The sequence below is a fragment of the Periplaneta americana genome, chromosome 16 (assembly GCF_040183065.1).
Source record: "Periplaneta americana isolate PAMFEO1 chromosome 16, P.americana_PAMFEO1_priV1, whole genome shotgun sequence".
Classification (NCBI taxonomy): domain Eukaryota; kingdom Metazoa; phylum Arthropoda; class Insecta; order Blattodea; family Blattidae; genus Periplaneta; species Periplaneta americana.
In genome coordinates, this window is record NC_091132.1 from 113,256,618 (window position 1) to 113,281,131 (window position 24,514).

The 24,514-nt window shown below is 36.7% G+C and overlaps 1 protein-coding gene across 3 annotated transcripts in view; it reads right to left on the bottom strand.

The window, feature by feature from the left end:
- Positions 1-5,310: 5,310 nt before the first annotated feature.
- LOC138691095 (trypsin-1) overlaps positions 5,311-24,514 on the bottom strand; it is a 149,946-nt gene continuing 130,742 nt past the window's right edge. For 2 of the 3 annotated variants that reach the window (XM_069812804.1, XM_069812801.1), the window contains exons 4-5: positions 18,049-18,275; positions 5,311-7,217 (exon numbers count right to left, since the gene is read on the bottom strand). In XM_069812804.1, the coding sequence (XP_069668905.1) occupies positions 7,056-7,217; positions 18,049-18,275 (389 nt within the window). In that variant the 3' untranslated portion in view covers positions 5,311-7,055. The remainder of the gene's footprint in view (positions 7,218-18,048; positions 18,276-24,514) is intronic. The other variant, XM_069812803.1, reaches the window with a different exon arrangement.

Consider the following 24,514-nt stretch of genomic DNA (forward strand, 5'->3'; position numbering starts at 1 on the left):
TATGTAATGTTTGTTACCTTTAAGAAAAACAGAGTAAAAAGATATATATATTATAAATAGGATTTTCACTCAGAATTAAAAAAAAAAAAAAGAAAATAAGTCTAATATTTAAAAAATGTTTATAGGAAAAGATTAAAATGTGCAATGTGTGATTATGATATTGATATGTTCATTCAGTAAAAATGTCAACTCTCTAGCTGAAAAATTGTGGATTTTAGAAATTTCAGTAGCGGATCGCCTTTATTAAATTATTAAAAGTATCCATAACTTAAATATAGAGATTTATAATAACATGTCCCCGCCGTGGCGTCGTGGTCTAAGGCATCCTGCCTAGGACTCGCGTTACGAAATGCACGCTGGTTCGAGTCCTCATGGGAGAAGAAATTTTCTCATGAAATTTCGGCCAGTGTATGGGACTGGTGTCCACCCAGCATCGTGATGCACTTGGGGAGCTACGATAGGTAGCGAAATCCGGTTGCGAATACCAGCTATAACGGTTGGGGGGTTTTTGTGCTAACCACACGATACCTCCATTCTGGTTGGATGATCGTCCACCTCTGCTTCGGCATGTGGGCGTGAGGCCAGCAGCCGGCTGGTCGGTCTAGACCAGGCCTACACAAGGTTTGCGCTCTCCGAGCCGGCTCACAGCTCATGAGCGGAATGCAGTTATTAGCAGCGCTCAGTATGGGGTGGACTAGAAGAAGTGGTGATCTCGTACGAAATATACACAAAAGGAAGCACTATTACGAGTGTTTATGAAATGAATTCCCGTTCAGTGTTTGCAAAACTATCTTGGACTATTATTAATTAATAAAGAAATATTTATTTTACAGAACTAATAGAAATTCTATAGCTACTTAAATGTATAATGTCATTGTTATATTTTTATTTATCAGTACATCAAAACGAGGATTTATGCTGTTGGCAGCTGAAAGGAACAGTAGCCTACTGATCGTAATGAAACATCAGTTGCAGATGTTCGATGTCTGCCATTATTAAAGTTAATTGTAGAAAACAGTTGCTCACAAATATAAATATGAGCCAAAACATAGCAATCATTTTCACAGCCAGCCTGTGTAGTCGTGGATATTATTGCTAGTGTTTAGTCTTGTAAAACTCAACCAGGCTAGTAGTATTATTCAAACGATCTTTAGCCCTTAGGTCACATTGAAGATCAATAAGTTCGAGCTGTATATCGTTAAATGTTAAATGTTATGTTCTGTCTTTTAGATTCCTCCATACTGTACTGTAGCAGTAAGTAAGCAACATGAAACAGTTACTGAGAATAGGCCTACACACTGCACTCCACTAGATAACTGAGAGGTCGTTTTCCTCTCCTCTACCTATATCAAGTCTATGTCATTCTAACGTATCTTCCTCTCCGTTTCGGCGAGCGGAAAACACGGCTCTCCCGCTCCGAAGGAGCGCGCGCGCTCGTTGAGCGTTGTTTGTGCAGGTATGTTCTAGGCCCTTCACGGGCTGTAGCGCCACGGATTATTATTATTATTATTATTATTATTATTATTATTATTATTATTATTATTATTATAACATAAATGCATGGACTAGTCATGTATCTTAGCCCCATTCATGTCTCTTGACGTTTTGCACTACTGCTTAAAAATCAGGTCAATAGTAATTGCAGCAGCATTAGAAAATCTAGAAGTATTATTCAAAATCGTAAATACAATACTAATTTTGTGGAACTACTTAAGAAATTGCCTTGAAGCAGTCCATAAAATAGTGACAAACATAGATTTCGATTTAGAGAATACAAAGTGTTCCCCAGGACATATATCCCCTATGCCGTCGAACTTTTACTGTTATAGATCGAACGCGACTGCCGAGAGAATAGTGTGTACATTTCCCCTGGATCAAGAGTGCGAAGGATTTGTATTGTGGACAGATAACACAGCTTGAACAGACGTCAAGGGAAGAGTATTAATATGCAGCTGAGTTCAATTCATTGCAGTTCAGTTTAGTTAGTGGCAAAGCAGTGCACATTAGGACAAAATTTTAATTTATGAGTAGTACCTACGTATATTAACGGAGAACGTTACACAATGCAAAACTGCACGCGTTGTATTCTTCATCTGACATAACTTGGAACATTAAATCCAAACGTTTGAATGGGCAGGGCATGTAGCACGCATGGGCGAATACAGAAATGCATATAGAGTGTTAGTTGGGAGGCCGGAGGGAAAAAGACCTTTGGGGAGGCCGAGACGAAGATGGGAAGATAATATTAAAATGAATTTGAGGGAGGTGGGATATGATGATAGAGACTGGATTAATCTTACCCAGGATAGGGACCGATGGCGGGCTTATGTGAGGGCGGGAATGAACCTACAGGTTCCTTAAAAGTCATTTGTAAGTAAGTTGTAAGTAACCTATGTATATTAGCCTTGATCACATGTAACAGATTGATCAATCTAATGTACTTTCAAGACAACTACTTTTATCAATTTCACTATGCTGTCATCTAAGGACTGCAAAAGAAGTCACGTTATAACCCTGATGGAATTGCATGGGTAATAGCTTGCAGCAATACTTCCATCTGTCGGTCATTACCAAAATTCATTTTCGACATTGGAGATCCTGGTGTTTGTTCTCTTTTATACAGTATGTTGCCATTTCGTATCATGGGAATGGCCAATTTGATATCTACGTAACCAGGGATATTACGACGAAATCGTGCAAAACTCGTGCTGTATTTCTATCAGCCAACAGTTCCAGCACTTATTACAAGTTAAGCCAATAAATTACATCTGTAATGTAATGTTTAAGTAGCGAGATTTTATTGCAGAAAGATGACGCGCTGAATCATCATCGCCAAGCTGGCTGTTACTTGCCCTCGTCACTTTTTTTAACGGGGTCATACTGAGGGAAGCCTGTTTACAGGAGTATATTGGTCAGGAATTAATTGTTAAACGTTGTGTACGGTCACTGGTATTCTGAATGCCGCAGAACCTTAACTCTGAAGATATCTGTCACGAATAAACTTCAGACCCACACAACATTTCCCTAATAGACAAAGCTACAAATGAAGACGTTCTGTGCATAATTATTAAAGATTGAGAATTATTGCTGATGATTTAAACAAGAAAGACAGCATACACTGATAATATCATGCGCCAATAAAATTAATACATCGCAACTTATCGTCTAGCCAAAGATTTAAAAAAAGGCAGTACTCGTAAGCAGATACCATGGTTGAGTGCGTAACGTGAGAAGGGAAAGAATTAAAAAAAAAAAAAAACAGAAGAATTTAAACTTACTGCAGAAAAGTGCTGGAATGTGTTCATATGATGTCTAAAAATATATCATACAATTTCCTTCAGTGAATAATATATTTTTCACTTATTTCGTTGAACTACCAATGAATATTGAACAGAAATGTTATACCCTAATATATTCAACTTTGAAAAGCTGTGACTTAATTGCAAAAAATAATTTCATTTTTAATAATTCAATTGTCACGAATGTATTCGAGAGAGTTCAGTTGGTAAACTGAGAGTTTTTAAAGTATAAAGGCTCATTCACAATGAAAATTAAACATAACGTAAGCGTTAACTTAACGTTACGGTAAAATCAAGAAGTCATACCATCATTCACGATGGGAACATAAACATAACAGCAAACATACTTGGTAACCATGGAAACACAACAACGACGCCATTTCCTCATTTCAGCGCTCCACGATTGTGTTTTGTTTGCAAATCACGTAAGCATAAGCATGAAAGTTTGGAGTTTGCAAACTTTCATGTTAACGTCTTACGGTAATGTTTATGTCAGTGCTTATGTGAATCATTGTGAATGTTCCCATTTGGTAGCCTGGGCGCAAACTTCTGTGTTTATGTTACGGTTATGTTTAATTTTCATTGTGAATGGACCTTAAGGCGACGCGTTACGGAAGAACTCGGACGAAGTCTGTCCTATTATCACTTTGTCCACCGCAACTCTGAAGGCCAGAATTGAAACTCAGTCATCTGACGGCTTCCTACCAAAAGGAAGCAAGTCCGATCCAAGAAAGATCCTACGTCGATTGTGCTGGTTGAAGCTATTTATCATTTCATCATTTCCCCGTTATCGCCTTAAATTCTCTGAAATGGCACAGAGTTCCTTAATAATGGATTACTCTACTTCACAATAAATCTGACAATATGTAGGTCTAGTGGTCCAACGGACTTAGAGATAGTTTACAACTGTAACGATCTTGAAAAATGGACGAATTCAAAAGATCACTATACAAATTTAATAATACTGTCTATATTAAATAAGTATTTATAAACACAAAGTTTACAGGAAATACACAATTCTTCAGGAGAATTAATCCTTTAATTACAATATTTGATTCAGGCATAGAGATTTTACACAAAAATGTCTCACACAACCAAAGCTCGATGATTTTGAGCTTTACATCACTGGCCATTCTGTAGATCGGAACATGTCAAGGGCACTCCAGTAACTTGCAGTTCCGTGATGAGCTTCTGTATAATCCAGGGATGTCAAAGCGCCTGCACTGCGTGCTCTTAAGAACCCGCACAACATTTTCTTAAAATCGATGATTGTACTTTATCTTGCTAAAAAGGGAACCTTGTTAAATTTATATTGCTTACAGTATGAACACGTAATTTGGACACTTTGACGGCCCTGATATAATCTAAAACAAATAAGTTATGGGCATTTGAAGAAATGCGCCCTACAACTCTGATTGTGGCAACACTCATCACCTGTTAACGTCATACGCATGGTGGATCACAAGAAGTAATTTAAACAGGACGTAAATACACACAATTTTCTGGAATGTCGTTTTTATAAATAACGGCAATGGAAAAAAAAAAATGAAATTTTCAAAATAAATACAGATTATATTAAAAATAGCTGAAGCCTGTTTTCCTAACTTATTATTACTGTAAAATCTTCTAAAATTAAATAAACTGTCCACACCTGTGGAGTAACGGTCAGCGCGTCTGGCCAAGAAACCAGGTGGCCCGGGTTCGAAACCCGGTTGGGGCAAGTTACCTGGTTGAGGTTTTTCCGGAGTTTTCCCTCAACCCAATACGAGCAAATGCTGGGTAACTTTCGGTGCTGGACCCCGGACTCATTTCACCGGCATTATCACCTTTATATCATTCAGATGCTAAATAATCTAGATGTTGATACAGCATCGTAAAATAACCCAATAAAATAAAAATAAATGAAATAAACTTGCAAAATTCCACAACGGTTAAAGTTTAATGTTATATTAATTATTCTTCTTCGTCACTTAAATTGATAAGGTTTTCAAAATTTTGAGTTATGCCTGGCATTATAATTGTGAGCTAGTAGAATAAATTCTCGTCTGAAATGCGTGACCTTGATTTGGATTTTGAAATGCACAACTGAGGAAAAAATACTGAAAAATATAGATTGAACCAAACAAAGAAGCAGTTTCATAATAAAATTCCGAAGTTGTGGATATTTTACTTTAAAAATTTAATCGTAAGCGTACATAGCCTATAGTACTCTTTACTGTGACCTAATGGTTAGATATGTTCTGAGGGATAATGAAGGATAAAATAATAAATTAATATTTATGTTTGTTCGGATTTGTCACTCCATTTTCTTTTTTTTTTCTTTTTTTTTTTTTTTTGTCAATTTTGCTTCCTTCCCATATTTCAATGTATGATGTACCGCTATCAATGAAAATTCATTTCATATTTTTCCATTTTGTACACTACACGAAACTTAATTTTTTCAGCTGTTTTGCTCCTTAAAGAGCGGCATTTTGCAGTGAAATCCACCGTTGATTGCCAGTGCTTCACCTGATCGAACTGGTACCGGTATAGAGAACATCTAGGGGCGGAGAGGGTGAGAGGGTCACGTGGTTCCATTCGACTCCGTGCCCATGTCTGACTAAAACAAAGACTGGAGTTTATATAAAAAACAGAAAAGTTAGTTCTTTAAAACTATTAATTTTACACTAAAACCAACGTTTAGACTCATCTTTATTTGAATGATGAATGGCCAGTGCACAAGTTTTATGACACCGAAAATATTGATTAAAATATCAGAACTACCAAGTATACAGTACTTCTTGAAAGTGCTATTATTATCTATACTCTCGTTTCTTCCGCCTTAATAACCTTTTCTAAAAATTCATTATCACTCATATCGTTAGAAATAATAGGACAATGTTGTGGCAGTACACATCCTCAGGTCACCGGCACAATAACAGTGAAAAGGAATTCAATACATTATAAATATAACTTACGGGCCTATTAATAAGATACACTTTGGTGGGATGTTTCCATATAAATGGGAAACGACAGATTATAAGACGACAATATTGAAGTTTTGATGATGTTGACCAACAAACGTAGGCACTATTTGTGTGCAATACACAACATTATATTGCATAACGAAACATTTTTTCTTCGCTGTGACTCAGGAGGTAGCGTTTCCAGCTACAAATTCTAACAGAGTCTAGTTTGATTTCCGTAGGAAAAGTGAAGCATTACACCCTTTCATAGGGCCTGTTTATGTCCTTGTGTTGCATTGTCTTTAGTGGCGAACCTAATCAGAGAGCCCAGGTACGTGAATGACTAGTGTTGGTTAAGAATATGAACAAAAACATGTTCAACGTTAGAAAGCCTTATTGGCTTGTAAAAATCTCGACGAACGTAACCGTGATAAAATTAAAGCATTGTCTTATGTTGTACTCGAAGACCACAATTCTTCTACTGAATTCGTAGGTGCCAACTTATGAACAGTTTTGTCAAAAGGCTGTTTTTACTAGAAAACATAATAAATTAAATAAAAGAGAAGTAACATAGTAGAAACAAATGGAATAAATTTTGAGGAAGATCATCTAGATTTGGCGCCTACGCGTGGATCATGTTGCTGGCTATATCATATACCTATCATAACAAACTAATGAACTCCACTTCGCACAATATTCGAGCGAATTCATCAAGAGCTTCACATCTGAATATCCTGCCAACATGCGTAGTTCAGTGGCTGCTCACTGAATCACAGATTTGCTGCCCAGCCAGGGCTCCGTAGAGGCGCCGTCACGAAGCCTGCACGTATGTCCTTATCCATGCCGAGTAGTTGGACATGCGGGTGTACAGGCCTGGCAGTTTGGGTTGAGCGCAGCCGATACCAGAAGATATTACGCCAACCACAGTAATCCGCTCGTCGTCTCCCACCATTAGTGGTCCGCCACTGTCGGCCTGCAAAATGCAATTGAAATCATTTATATATTTTATGGGAAATTTTAAACACATGTGGCATAAATCTTAAGTTAGTGCAGTTAATAAAATTATCAAACAAATGTGTCCTATAGATGCAAAATTCACATTTTCTATGAAACTTTTTTTATACTAGAGCAGGCATGTCAATGATGCCCACAGGAGCAAGCGCGCTCTTTAGAGCCTAGGAGAGCCTGAGCGCTTTACAGCGGAAAGGAAAGAGACAGACGAAAGAGGTGGTATATACCGCTTGGACGAGTTATATTCAGGGATGGCCAGCACTGATTCAATAGATAAAGGGAAGAGAACTTATTAAAACTGTATCCATGTTAATTTTTAGATTTGCCTGAGAAGTATAAGTGCATTATAAGAATGTAAGTTTTAATTTTAATGTTCATTTTTCACAAGTTTGATTTTTTTGTTCAAAAGAAATATTTTCTCAACTTTTCGTATAGAAAAGTGAAATTTTCAGGTACAGCCTATTTATTTAGTAGCCTTACAGAATGTTTTCGTAAATCTCATATACCGTAAATACGTATTACTGAAGATAGTGTATTGAACATTTTGAAAATATTCGCATGGAAATTGTTTGTAAGGAAATTAATTAACAAAGCAACTACTTTTACATGATAAGCAAAAGATACGTGCCCATGTGTTGTAAAAATATCAGCTCTATAGCTTCAGCAGATTTCGAGAAAATAATTTAATATTCCGATGATAGGAAGTTGCTCACAAATATCACCTTAAAAGCATAATGCGATAAGAGTTTGCACTGTAATATTGTTTGGATTAGTTTATTGATTATTTTTGTAAGGCTAAAGATACCATCAATATAAATTCCAACTTATGGCATACACAATCTCTTTCTTTGGAATATCACTTTCTTTATGAATGATGTGTTTCATCCACTTAAAACAGTATAATATTATACTATTATGGAATTTAAGTGAATATTCCTTCTTAACTCTCTATTATGTTATTAAGATTTAAAACACAAGTGCAATATTGAGAAATCAGTGTTAGTACTTTTGTTTTACAGACAATATAGATAATATTAAACAGAAAGAAGCCGTATGAAAATAACGACATAAAATTTCACGTTCCGTTTGAAGTTTGTGCACCACTGTTTTCTTAATCCAACAGGCTTCTTATTCATATACACAACTCTTCCTCTTTCCACACTTAGCGTTTGCTGCCCGCGCACGACGTCAAGGTCAGAAAAATGCACTTGCTTTGACATCACTGTACTAGAGGAAATTTTTGTAGCTTAGAAACTCTGCTGTGAATTTCAACTACATGTGCAGAGTTGGTCTGGCATACAAAGACACATTTCTCTGATTATAATGCGGGTACAAATATAATTATTTGGATATTAAAATTGGAAAATGTGAGTTTTGCAACAAAACGCAACAAAACTAGGTTTATGTTTCTGTAAAAAATTACGTTTTGAAGTGAATATTTTACCGTTTTTTTAATATTTCAATCATTATTGTAACAAACACTGTAATGTGAGCACATACAGTACTCCAACCAGGAGAAAGTCTCAGGGGAATGAGGCGCAGCTGGGTAATACCATGAATGAATGTTGATGTCATAAGGTCACACACATGGGTACACGCATTTCCATTGGCTAACTCTCAAAGCACAATCGATAACACTGATACACACATATTTATACTACCCTATTTACAAAATTAGATCACAGTTAATCTCCTGGTCTTTTAATCCCTCCATACAAGAAATAACATATGCAGGAGAGCGCATGTTTTTCAAAGTGACGTTATAACAGAATTATTATCTATCTACTTCGCTCCAATAGATGACGCAATAGTAAGCACATTCCTTTTACGGTTAATCTCCTAGTTCGAGAACAGTATCAACTCTGTTAGAACCAAATCCTTTAATATAGTTATTGTTGAAAACATCGCGGAAATATGATTTATTAACTTTTAGAGAGGGATTAACCTCTGCTGAGTACATTTTGTATAGTCTTTTTGGGCCGTATTCATAAACATTCTTAGCGCGGGCTTCCGATGGATGATCAGCGAATTAACGTTTTTCGTATTCATAAACCAGTGTTAGCGATATGATATGATATGATATGAATCCTGTACAAGTAATCACTCTATAGCCGGGGCTAGTTTAGCACACTCGTAGCGCGGGCTAGCGAAATGTCTATGCATAGCACCCTATAAGTTTAAGTCTGATAGATATTTTCTTGGAGTATGGATGGCATAATAGTGGGGCTCAAAGCACTGTAGTTTTTTTTTAAGAAATCCATAAAATGCTTCTTTTTTCACGGAACTTCCGACTCGCTCTATTTTTTCTCCTTCGTTCTCCAGGCATTTCACCAGTTGTATGTATAAAAATGTGCCACTATCTTTGTTAACTTGAAACCTTGAGACACTGTGGTATCGTATTCATGTCCTTATCTGAAATGTAGTATCTAGCACGACTGCTTGCCGCAGTGCTTCCATGTTTCTTGACAGCATTCAAAGATACGTGTTTCAGAATAAAACTATTCTGTTAAGACTTCTCATTATAGGCCTACCTGAAGAAGTTTCCATGAAATAGTCTCATACCTATTTTGAGAGAAACTGATCTACAAAGTGATTCAGATCACTCGTAAGTCATTTATTTCGGAAACTAGTGTATGAAAATTTTCGAGACAAAAATATTTGTAACTAAACCACATGTGAACTTTCACTAGAATTTCATTTCATCAATCAGCTCTAACAGGAAGTAGGTTAGTGGCGTATCGCTTTAAAATTTCAAATGAGACTCGGGTCAAACAGGGTACAATTTGATAGAACTTTTCAAAACAAACAACTTTCATAGGAAACGTTTTTATTAATTCCTACTCTGCCAGTCACTTTACCACGCCGAAGTATTAGGAGTCACTGACAGTGTTAGAAGAAGAGTACAGGTGTGTGCTGCTCAGAACGGCAGATAGTTTGAAAATGTATAAGAAATTAATGGAATTGTCAAGCCTTTCAGTAACATGTCAATTTTAATTATCTTGTTTACATTTTCGTCTTGTAACATTTCTCAATATTGATGGCATTGTTTTTTGTACGTTTTTTTTCATTGAAAGAGTAGTAATTGATTAAAACGTTTCCTATGAAAGCTGTTTGTTTTGAAGAGCTCTATCAAATGGTGCCTTATTTGACCCCGATTCCCATTTGAAATTTTAAAGTGATACGCCACTGACCCTACTTCCTGTTAAGGCTGCTTGATGAAATCAAGCTCAAGTGAAAGTTCACATGTGGTTTAGTTATAAATATTTTCGTCACGAAAATTTTCATGTACTAGTTTCCGAAATAAATTACTTACGAGTGATCCGAATCATCCATTGCCTTTTCGTACATTTTCTCATTGAAAGAATAGGAATTAATAAAAACGTTTCCTGTGAAAGTTGTTTGTTTTGAAGAGCTATATGAAATGATACCCTATTTGATCCCGACTCCCATTTGAAATTTGAAAGTGATACTTCCTGTTAGAGCTGATTGGTGCGATCAAGCTCAAGTGAAAGTTCACATGTGGCTTAGTTACAAATATTTTTGTCTCGAAAATGTTCATGCACTAGTTTCCGAAATAAATTACTGTTACGGGTGGTCTGAATCACCCTGTATATTGAAAAAGGACATCGAAGTGATTGCAATTTAGAAACATTGGCAATCCTTTTCCCGCGTATATAAAATGGAAGATGAGTGATGCGAAGAAACGTTCAGAGATTGAAACTGCCTCCATTTAACCCACTGCACAGTCTATCTCTACATTCTACGGACTGTCTGATAGGCTACGCTAAAAATTATCAGGAGCTTTTCGAATAATCGTTGCAGCTTCAACAGCGCGAGCAACTATGCTCTTATGCTGTGTTTATCGGGGGTCTCATAAACCAGACATTTCATATCCCCCACACAAAGAAATCCAGCCACCGGCGTAGCTCGGTCAGCTAAGGCGGTTGCCTACCGATCCGGAGTTGCGCTTGGGCGCGAGTTCGATTCCCGCTTGGGTTGATAACACGGTTGGGTTTTTTCCGAGGTTTTACTCAACCGTAGGGCAAATGTCAGGTAATCTATGGCGAATCCTCGGTCTCATCTCGCTATCACCATTCTCATCGACGCTAAATAATCTCGCAGTTGATACAGCGTCGTTAAATAATCATGTAAAAATAAAAAGAAACACATAGGAATTAGGTCGGGCGGTCGAGGTGGCCATACTGGTAGCAGAATGCAAACTTACTTTTACTTAGCAATCCACTCACTGCGTTTGTAACACGATTGGCCTTACAACGTGTTGCAGTCAAAACAACTGACTGGTAAGCGGTCTGACGGAAGTAACTTTTGTGTAACACTTACTGAAAAATGGTGCATCTGCGAGATTTTTGTCAGATACAAATTATGTTTATTTTTTCCTCCCCTATCATCCTTGCAACATTGTAAACGAACTTTTTTTACATCCTGTTTTGTATTGTATTGTATTGTATTGTATTTATTAACATTCCATGATATTCATACACGCTTACAGCCAGAATATGGAACAAGCCAAAAAACTTAATACTATTATAAAGTCTTAATTTATAGTCACAGTCTAGATGAAATATACACAGACGAGATTTACAATATAGTCTACTAGTACAACACAAAGTTTTAGTATCAATTTCATGAAGTGTTATTGAATGTCGTGAATTCACCTACAGAATAGAAGGCGTGAGAAATTAGGTACTTCTTTAATTTGGCCATAAATAATTTTATGTTTTGAGTTTCATTTTTTATATCGATAGGAAGGCTATTAAAAAGTTTTATTCCCATATAACGCACTCCTTTTTGATAGCACGATAGACTTGCCGATGGAGTATGAAAGTCATTTTTGACGTGTATTTATGCTATGAACTGTTGAATTAGTTACAAAGTTTTCACGATTACATACGAGGAAGATTATTAATGAAATGATATAGTGACAAGCTATGGGCATTATTTGTAGTTTTTTGAAAATAGTCCTACACGATTCCCTAGATTTGGCACCTACTATTATTCTAATTACTCTTTTTTGTAATAGAAATATACTGTTACTATCTGTGGAATTTCCCCAGAATATTATTCCAAAACTCATTACCGAATGGAAGTATGCAAAGTATATTGTTTTTAAGGTATTGATATTTACTATCTTTTGCATAGATCTAATAGCAAAACAAGCTGAAATGATATAAAGAATAAAATCGAACAAAGTAAAAAGATTATTTTCTGTGTGAACTGGATATGGTGGAATAAAATTATTTGGAAAGATACCAAGAATTATATTCTTAGCAGAATCAGTTTAACTTATGGATGTGATATTTGGAATTAAAATACATGCTGTAAAAACACATTGATATCAGTGGAAATAGACTGCGTAAGAAAAAGTGTCACAATTTAAATATTGCAGCATATTGCAAATCAGGTAGCCTGAAGAGTAATGAACTCTACAGAGAATTGATAACAAACTTCTCCGATGGTCTGACCGCCTATTATGAATACAGGAGACAGGATGGCAAAAGCAACTACACCTCTGGAAACCAATGTGCAGGCCCAAATAATATGACAAGAGGATATCTTGGGAGAAGTGAAGAACAGCAACCTCAAAATCGAGGACGCAACTAACAGACAACTTTGGAGACTTGGCATTAGCTGTGTCAATGAAAGGCCAAAACATTTGGCTAAATGACGTTGCAAAGGCTCACAAAGAAGAAGAAGGTATGATAATGATAATAATAATAATAATAATAATAATAATAATAATAATAATAATAATAATAATAATAATAATAATAATAATATCCTTGACACCGCTGTTCAATTCGTAGCATTTCCGATTACGTACATTTAGGAAACTTGGGTTTGTTTTGATAGAGGAAGTGAATTCGTTAACTAATGCTATTTTTAAGGATTCAATAAGAATAATAATTTCAAAGCAAGTATGTCCAAAATTGTACTATTGTGCTTCATGGACTTACGGTCGGGGTTCATGTTGATGATGGTGATGATGATGTCGATCATGATGATTATGATGATCATGATCATGGCGAATGGAAATCGAGAAGCAATTGTCCAGGAATTGAATGAGGAAAAATCTTGTAAAAACAACCATGAAATTGATCATAAATGGGATTTGAAATCGGACCAGCTAGTTTCGTAATCGGGTGTGCTGGACACAAGGACAGAGCAATGAACCTTCCGTAAGTGAAGCATAGATATATGGTATCATCTTTCCATAGATCTTGCGTGTGTTCATCGCATTTGGACCAAGTTTACCGAATGATCAGAAGATTTCTTCTTTGTAGTTTATAATACTGTACTTCAGGCATGCCAGAAATCAGACTCTAAATGCGCAGTTTTGTACGCGGATCGCCGGTCTGTGCAGACTGCATCATTCGAGCGTTTCTCTTAAGGCTGGTTCACAATAAACCGGAAACGAGAATCGGAACGAAAACGAAAACGGTAAAATTCTTTAAATGTGTACATTTAAATGTGAGCATTCACAATTAACGAAAAGCTTGCCGGAGCCCAGGATCGGGAACGGAGAGTTGGCCAAGTTTCAACTTTGGCGTTCACGTTTCCGATCACAGCCCACTAGATTCATTCTATTGCCATCTAAAAGCTATTTTGTCGTCACATATTTTGTAGCAAGAAGACCGTGACATAACCTATGCATTATTTTGTTCTGTGCTATGCATCATGGAGCAAGTTTTAATTTGTTGAGATTCTAATATTGAGTGTTGAGGAAAATCCTCACGTTTACGATAAGCGGCGCGCCTCGTGTAAAGATGAGAAAATGAAGGAGAATACGTGGCTTTCAATGGCTGCATCTTTGAACACCGATCGGAAGCGAATCATATTTTATTACTGTATTGGTTGTATTATACACTACATATTCAGGCTTCAATTCAATAACTACTGTTGTGTTCATTTTTGTTCTATTATAAATGTTTCTTCTTTAATTATTTTACGTTATGGTAGACTTAAAATAGGTTGTGATGATAAAGATGCATGGGAAAATTTATAGTACCGTACCTAATGAAATGTTTCAGTTGAAATTTCGAAGTTGGTTAACCTGTGTTTATGTTGGCTGCCTTGTACTGTACTTATGAGAGAACGCCACTGGTCAATTATACGCAAATAATATCAGAATGCGTAATATCGACTTTACATATCGTTATTGACATGCATAGTCGTCTACGTTCTCGGTTTATTGTGAATCAAAAATTTTCATATTCACGTCCTCTTCTTCTCGTTTTCATTCTGGTTCTCGTTCCCTGTTTATTGTGAACCAGCCTTTACACGTTCTTAGCTGGAGGGGTGTACAGTAACTAGTCTGCGCTTCAAGGGTTGGATTAAATAGACATTTGGACATTATAAACACACTTAGCAGAAGGAAAAAAACACTGTTTTTATCAGTGTCTATATTTGACAATTGTAATACAAGAAACTTTAGGCTTACTCAGTTATACGTACTTCACAAAGTAGTGGTTTGTGTTGTTAATGTTATGTTTTATTTAACGACACTCGCAACTGCAGAGGTTATATCAGCGTCGCCGGACTCTGGCGGAATTTTGTCCCGCAGGAGTTCTTTTACATGCCAGTAAATCTACTGACATGAGCCTGTCACATTTAAGCACACTTAAATGACATCAACCTGGCCCTGCATCGAACCCGCAACCTTGGGCGTAGAAGGCCAGCGCTATACCAACTCGCCAACCAGGTCGACAGTAGTGGTTTGTAAAGCATAATTTATCAATACGATTTTTATACAGTATTTGAAGAAAAAAAATTGCGGTAATTTCGTAACAACAAGAAAAGAACAAGTATTTCATTTTACGTAGTAGGTAACAATTATTTTAAAGTAATATACTCTACTCTTTCATTGTTCGTCAAGCATTATTATTTACTGTGACCATTGGTACACAAATGTTGAAGAAAATATTATACTCCCAATTAATTACATGCAGTAGGACATTGTGAAGTTTTTACACTGAAATCATTTCTTTGCTGTATGTGACAGCCGGGATACGATCTCACGACCGGCAGGAGGAGGGCAAGGTCGGCGGTGGTTCGGCGCGGCAAATGAAGTTGCGCGCGCATCTGCTTCCTGGGGCATGTGCTGTGGCGTAGAGAGGAGAGGAGAGACGGCGACCGCGGCAGGGAGGGGAAATAATACGCCTGTATCTGAGGGGAGAAATCCAGAGAATTCGAGAGGTGCCATCTTCTGGACATCCGTAGAAATTTCCAGCATCGTACTCTCTGGAAACTATGATTTGGTTATAAAAGAAGAGACGCAAGTGGACTGGAGAAGTTGTTATAGTCGGTGGACAGCAAGCCAGCCAGTCTTGTGTAGCAGAAGCCAGCTTCGAGACCGGAGTTCGACTTGAGTGTGTCCGCAGCTGTGTGAGCGTCCGAAGTCCTGAGTTCGAGTGCAGTGGACCGCAGTTGGGGGACCTGAGTTCGAAGTTCAGTGGACTGTCTCTGAAGGTCTGGGGTTCGAGATACTGTGAACTCGAGTGACTGAGCTAGAAGAACTAGCCAAGGCAAACGAACTGTGAACTGAGAACTGACAGTTCTGATTTGTAAATAGTGCTCTGTGAAGATTAGTTAAGATTAGCGGTACATTGTTGTTCTCAATAATCCAAGTAAATTGTCATTGTCGTCTGTGGAGTGCAATAACGAATACTGTGTTACTGTGTGGAGTGGAAATCCCATTGTTGACGGGAGTGTTTACATTCAATTAGAGAAAGTGATTATTGTTGTTTTGAATAAAAATTACATTATTGTTTGAATTTAAAGATACATTAAAGGACATTGTGAAGTTTTTACACTGAACTCATTTCTTTGCTGTATGTCAATATAAATTAATATTAATATTAATAAATGTTATAAATTGAGCTTAGAATTTAAATTCACATATAGTTTATTTGAAAACGTTGAGAGCAAGTATCGAAAAGTTGGAAGCGTTACTCAAAGAAATTAAAAGTGTAGTTCACAAGCTGTGAAGCGACGATATTCTCTTTATGTCAGATTTAAAGATTTATTAATAGCAGTATATTGAATTAATATTGTGACGTGAGGTGGAAAATTTGCCATTATATATTTTTCCAGAAAATTTTTCCGCCTTGCAAATAGTTGTTTTCTTCTCTCCTTACAACCTCAAGAGCCTCACATGTATTCCTCACTATATTCTCATCACTTACCAGTTTATGAAATGAAAGTCGTAAGTCGTCTAACCTTTGATGGCTGTGTTAGTACAGACTCCAAAACAACGCCATTGTCAAGTTCGTTTTGACGTGAGAGTAGTGATTAAGAAAAAAGCGCTGGCAATATCATATTTTGAGAACTTTACTAATCTGATCTAAATTCTCACCTCGACATAGGGTAATGAAAGCCTTTCATTTTTAAATAATTATTATTGTTGGCTGAGGAAAACATTATAACAATTATGTTATATGATTCGTAATTTCTCTTCTCCGTTAACTGTGAACTCCTCACTTTATTTACCATAACTCATTCTCAGACACAGCCAAATCAGCACCCGTACTGAAACTGTGTTACTGAAACAAAAGCTGCTGCAGGTATTGTATAGCCCTGTCGCGTTCCCCTCCAAGGCGATTCAGTCCCTCCAGGTAGGGGAATAGAGAGTGCACATCGCATAGAGACAGTTGCACAATGTGCAGGGTTTTGGCATGCCTGCTGTACTTGCAAGACGGAACAAAATGAACCATAGAGTCCAACTGTTGAAGATATGTTATCATCATCGTCATCATCATCATCATCATCGAGACTTCGGACCCGATAGAGCAGTTTAGTGGGAAATCCGCATAACGGCGTACTGAGTATAGTGGTAAAGCGTACAGTGGGTGGGGGTACTGTAGAATGAATGCCAACAAATACGCAAAGGAAAACGCTCCGGATTTGAAGGTTCTGACGAATAATTATTTGGTTTTCATACAAACCTATTTTCAAACTGTGTCTGAAACTATTACACGGTTAGGAAAGTCAGAGCAAGAGATGCCGGAAGCCCTCAAATTAGTTGAGGAAATGACACAGAGAATTAATGAGACACCAAGTACACCGGTTACTGAACGTGTAAAACAGAAGTGGAAATCAATTTTATGTACAAATAACAGATATGAAACTTTATATAACATAAACTGCAAATTAGTGGACATAGAGTCACCCGAGAATGAAGGACTATCTCTTAGAGTCTGCAATGATGTTAGGTTTTTTCGTTTTGCTCCTATCACGTCATGCCATGTAGAGGACAGTTTTCACAATAAAAACTGTGTTTGGCAGATAACCGAAAAAGATTTATGTTTGAGACACTGAAAATATATCTTGTAGTACATTGCAATTCGGTACTGTAACAGCACTTCCTAAAGACGACCAATAGGATAAATGAAGAAATTAAAACTGCTACATGTTTATTTCCACCATTAACACTGTGTATAATTAAACACAAATGCTTATAAAAGACAGGAGAATAAATGCTTTTCACTTTCTTTTCACATTGTCATTGTGTAATGTATATTTACTTTGAGAACGTACATATGTGTGTTTCCCCATACTACCGTACTCTGCTCTAAATAGCAACGTTGTTACCTCACTACCTGCAGCGAGTCAACAACCTATAGTACATGCACAGGAAATTAAATTTTGTAATATTGTATCGGGTCCAAAGTCTCGAAGCCTGATCATCATCATCATCATCATCATCATCATCATCATCATCATCATGAATTTATCCACGCATTTTTTGTTTTTACCTTAAAAGAGTTACTACTTACCCAGCAGGAGTCGCGGCCTCCTTCTTCATAGCCCGCGCACATCTGCGAGTCCAGGATTTTGTTCTTCTTGCCCTTCGACTTGTACCAGGTCCTGCACGTGTCGTTGTCGACGACCAGTAGCGTGACTTTCTGCAGCACATCTGTGCGACCTCCCAGAGACGACGTCTCGTGTAGCCAGCCCCAGCCTGCCGCCGTGGCCTCCCGCCCAGAGAAGCTCTCCGCTCCTGCTGCAACAGTTCAAACAAAGTTTAGGCGAACTTGATCACTTCTCATTTGTTTAACATTGCCTACTTGGTATACAACGTCTGGATAGGAAGATAGAATAATTTTCATTAACTATTACACTTTTACTACGTCACACTACTTTTGACCAATAAAACGGTACGAAAGGAAGTCTTTCAACCAATCATGGCTGCTTATCGCACAATTTTATCGCGTCCCTAGCATTTGTTTAATTTTATCGCATCCCTAGCATTTGTTTATTTTTATCACTACCCTAGCATTTGTTTCCTTGTTTGCCAACATTTCAAACTGCACTGATCTGGACGTCAAAAAACAGAAAATTACAAACCACTCCAGTCGATGCACAGCACTTTCAAATATGACTCGCATTGGCATTCAAGAACAAGAATTAATAAAGATCACTGGTCTTAGTTATGCATCTTCCCAGAAACCCTGTTTTTACAAATAAATGAAGAGCACCATTCGGAAATCCTGAATAAGTTGAGGAATACACCATGTACATCAACGAGTTCATTCTTTTACGCACACGTCTAATATAACATCAACTGAACCACCAACCACTAAAACATTAAAATTTGAAAATTGTACTTTCAATAATTGTTCCTTTTAAAATTATTATTAGGGCGCTATTCATAGACATTTCGCTAGGCCGCGCTACGAGCGTGCTAAATTAACCCCGGCTATCGACTGGTTACTTGTACAGGATTCATATCATGTCATATCACTAACACTGGATTATGAATACGAAAAACGTTAGTTCGCTGATCATCCACCTGAAGCCCACGCTAAGAATGTCTATGAATACGGCCCTTAATGTTTATTTTTTTCAACATCGTTAATTAAAACTTATCTTGTTTATTTCATCATCCCTAATTAAAACTTTTCTAACACTTGTTTATATTATTTAGGTTATGTTATAGCTTCTGCTATATGCTATTATGAATAATCACGTATCAGAGATTGTTTAATACTAAGATTTATTGAAAATCATCTGTAAAGTACGTTGATTACTGAGATCCGGAAAATTGAAGTGGAATGCAAATGTTTTAATAAAAATGAAATTGAATCAACAAAGCCTTCTTGACTTGTAACCGTCCACAGAGTTCAATGAAGATTCCATAGTTGGCACAACTGATAACAGGAAAACAGCTAATCATAACTCACTACTGCCATCTAGCGTAATGTTGTAATGTTGAGATGGTACAATAATACATTTGAAGAGAGTTGTATTATCGTAAGTCAATTAATATTTTAATGTACTGGAGTACTTTGTTACTTCTAATCTTTATATACTTTCTTCTAATCGTGTAATAGTCAATTAAACCCCACTCGAGTTTTGATTTTCTCTAGATAAATCAAAACCTCTAGTGAGATTACTGTTGATAATACCCTATTTACAACCTACGATACTGTTAATACTAGAGGAGAAAAATTCGCTCCGGCGCCGGGGATCGAACCCGGGTCCTTTATTCTACGTACCAAGCGCTCTAACCATTGAGCTACGCCAAAGTTCAATCCACAGCACCGGATCGAATCCATCTCCTCCGTGTTTTTCCCTTTTTGGCCTGACTCCAAGTTCGATATGTATGTTGACATTTTTATATTGTCATCTGCCATTATACAAGGAGCGCACTCAGTTGAGTGACTTGGTGGCCGGGATTCTACAGTAATATGCACTGTTCGATCCCCGGCGCCGGAGCGAATTTTTCTCCTCTAATATTTATTGTAACAAATATAAATGATACTAGGGAGGAAATTAAACACAATAAATATGGGAAATGCCTGTTATTATTCGGTTGAAAAGCTTTCATCATCCAGTCTGCTGTCAAAAAATCTGAAAGTTAGAATTTATAAAACAGTTATATTACCGGTTGTTCTTTATGGCTGTGAAACTCTCTCACTTTGAGAGAGGAACATAGGTTAAGGGTGTTTGAGAATAAGGTGCTTAGGAAAATATTTGGGGCTAAGAGGGATGAAGTTACAGGAGAATGGAGAAAGTTACACAACGCAGAACTGCACGCATTGTATTCTTCACCTGACATAATTAGGAACATTAAATCCAGACGTTTGAGATGGGCAGAGCATGTGGCACGTATGGGCGAATCCAGAAATGCATATACAGTGTTAGTTGGAAGGCCGGAGGGAAAAAGACCTTTGGGGAGGCCGAGACGTAGATGGGAAGATAATATTAAAGTGGATTTGAGGGAGGTGGGATATGATGATAGAGAATGGATTAATTTTGCTCAGGATAGTGACCAATGGGGGGCTTATGTGAGGGCGGCAATGAACCTCCGTGTTCCTTAAAAGCCAGTAAGTAAGTAGTAAGTAAGTAATATCAATTGTTACCGTAACAGACGTATTCTGTAGGACCAAAAAATTAATCTTTACATACTGTATATAGAAACAACATTTTGAAACGGCCACCATTCATTTTTAGTGGGTTATTTAACTACGCAGTATCAGCAGCTAGGTCATTAGAGGCGATATTATTTGACGAGAAAAGACCGAGAATTCGCAATGTGATTACTTGATATTTGCCTTACAATTGGGGAAAATGTCGGAAAAACCAAACCAAGTAATCAGTCCAAGCGGAAATCGAACCCAGGCCCGAATACACCTCCGGATTAGTAGGTAAATGCGCCTACTATGTTTCTCAACATTCATTTGGTGACAATTATGACGATGATGAATACACCTCCGTATTAGCAGGTAAATGCGCCTACTATGTTTCTCAACATTCATTTGATGACAATTATGACGATGATGATGGCGATGGTGGTAGTTAAAGATAAAGATTGGGTTCCCCAGTAAGTATGTTCTTCATGAACTGAAAATATAAGGCAGTGCGTTCACAGTCGCTGGCGATTGGTATCCCAATAGGGATATCTTATGCGAAGTTTTACCGTTAGATGGCAGAAGCGTTCTATGCGGCACAGGGCTCTATTATGTCATATGCTACAGTCCATTACGTTGTCGCGCTTGTTGGTTTTCTGTGCGTGTCAAAATTATATTTATAATTACTTTGTGCAACTTAGTATAATTTAATATAATTCAGAATTTTCTAACCTCATAATCTAATTTAATTTACAATAAACAATAGCGTAAACTTGTATAATACTGAGCTATTCCCCTTAAGAGATAGATGGGGAAATCTGCAATATGCAGAATATAGATACGAGTAAATTGAATGTTCATGAATCTAAACGAGAACTTTCAGAACGAGGTGCACGATTAAAAAAAGAAGGATCTTTGTCGAAGTTGAATATTGCCTCTTTAAACATAAGTATTGTAAGTAGTACCGTACGCGGCGATAAACAGAATATGCAGCCACCAATGTCTTTTTTTATATAGGAAAGGGACTATGAGGCTTCAATTCCTCGTACATTTTTTTCTCTAATTGCAGAAAAAACAAATGCAATTTTTAATGGGATAATATAATATGATCGCAGTAGTATCATGATTATTCGTGCGTTTTGTAGGTTAAGGACATGCAGTTTTGAATACTATGTATGATGATTTTGAAAATTTGAAGTTGAACCATGGTTTCAATAAGTTACATAGACTATTATTTATAGACATATATTTTTTTTCACTACGGATCGTCCTAGAAAATAAATATCCCAGTTCTTCGAGAGTTTACTGTAGGCCAAGTATCGTTCCATTGTAAAATGCAGTTATAAACTTCGGGCACTCCTACAAATGCTGCATACAATCTAAGCTAACAAAGCTTGCTGTCGAGGTCGCATACGTTTCATTCTTTTTTCTTTGTCCTCTTCCAAAATGAAACTGTAGGCAGCAATTCCTTACGTGAAGTAGTTCTTTTTGTTTAATAGGCGTAATTTAATTAGTTATACTATTTAAGGTTGAAAGCATATATTCAGAATTTTTCGGGATCTAATTGAAGGCAAAAAGCTTTCCTTGGTTTTCATAAATAGGAACACAACAAAAATTTGGTATTTTGAGTTGTTTTTAAGAGTATTTAATATACTAATACACTACGTAAATCCTCAATGTTTATATATTGAAAAACAAATGCACACGCAAAGCGCATCCCTCAAAGTACACGCACGCTATCTGCTGGTGCTAGTTCAGGATATCCCTATTGTGTGGCGTGAACCTAAAGGCTATGTCACAGGTTGCTAATTCTAATTGTGCAAAACTGCAGGAAAAATAACAGAGAATAAATTAATACACTGTAAACATTTTTACTAACTTGGACTCTGCAATTCGCCCAAGTCCTCAGAGTGGACGAATGTCCCTTCGTTCTCGACCTCAAAACCTTGGTGGTAAAAGTAATTCAAACTCCAGGATGGAAGATGATGTGCCACAGTCATCAGACGTGGTCTTCCAACCTTTTGGTGAATCTGAAGCCGCAAAGCAGCCTCAACAGTTTACACAAGTTAAGTGATCTTGGAAGAGATTTGGACCTTCCTAAGAGCAGGTTGGAGCTTCTAGCTTCCAGATTAAAAGAAAAACACTTATTAGCACCTGTAACGTCTGTTACATTACTCATATAAAGATTTCTTACCCGTCTTCTTGAATGTTGATAAACTTGTATTCTGTAACAACAACATAACTATATTTAAACTAGTGGCTTGTGCAGCAAATGCTGCAAACTATGTTCATTAGACGTTAAAATAAAAAAAATTTCAGATTTATTTTCAATAAAGAATACCAGACATTTTGAAAGTTACTTGCTTCCATAATAATGAAACATACTCCCTCTCAATGGCTTTTTATGCCTAATATTTTTTTCTTGAATCTATCCACCTTCACTTTTTGAGTTTCAACGCGAAAACGCAAGTAACAATGTCAGAATGATCAGTGGGTTTTTCATGTGGGAGTAAAGCAATAGCTATTTCAGGGCAATGTGGATTGTAGGTGAAAGTTAAAAAAAAAAATCAGGTTTGCTATGCTTTCGAACAATAGACATAGCATCTTGGTATAGCTGCTGCACGTTTCGTAAACTACCTTGAAATGTATCCTGCTAAGAGATCTTGCTGAAATGATCGAGAGACTACAAAGTTTTGTAGGCCTCTTATTTTATAATACTTTTTGGTCTTTTCTTAGGAACTATAATTTTTGCGCTCTTTCGAGCCAATACTGAAGAGAATGACTCATATAAATATCTAGGCCACCGGCGTGGCTCGGTCGGTTGGGGCGCTTGCCTGCCGGTCTGAGGTTGCGTTCGGGCGCGGGTTCGATCCCCGCTTGGGCTGATTACCTGGTTGGGTTTTTTCCGACGTTTTCCCCATCCGTAATGTGAATGCAGAGTAATCTATGGCGAATCCTGGGCCTCATCTCGCCAATTATCATCTCACTATCACCAATCTCATCGACGCTAAATAACCTAGTAGTTGATACAGCGTCGTTAAACAACCAACTAAAATAAAAAAAAATATAAAAATATCTACACCACACCGCCATTAAGTATATGAAAAATACACAACTCCACTTGATTAATAGCTATAAAAATATTTGATTTTTAATAGCAATATTATCTTACGTAAGTTTTGCAGTTTTATATATACATATATATACATATATATATATATATATACATATATATATATATATATATATATATATATATATATATATAGTCGCTACTCAGTAAATTATAGAAATGAAGATTTAATTTAGCATATTCTCTACATCTACTTACATAACCCCAAAACGTTTCACTTTCATATCATGAATATAACATTAATGGTAATAATGCCATTAAACCACCTCATGTTTTGTAGATTTTAATATTCAATACACAGTTGTACACAGAAAATTACATACCGCAGAATCAGACCTGTAAATTATTTTAGTAAGTCTTGAAGATTTATTTGTATTTGTTTTATAAACCATATTACTCAAATTCTTTCAAATTTTCAGGAAATCTGTAGCCATTGTAACAGTAGGTACAATTAGAGAATTTTGCACACTGAATTTGTAGAATATCTTAACTTTTTTTAATTAAATGAAGATTTAATAACCAATTGAATTTGAGCTCTAAATATGTCAGCAATCGTGCAGGTCATGGCCTTCGTGTAATAGCCTATTGTTTATTGTAGTGTGTGTTTTGTTTTATTCTAAAATGTGCTAAAATGCAATTAGTTCTCGAAACTGACGACAGATGGATTTTGGAAAATAGGAAAATAATGTAGGAAAATTGACATTTCACTGAAAACTACTATTTTTCTGAAAAACTTTGGGTTCTAAGCTTCAAAAT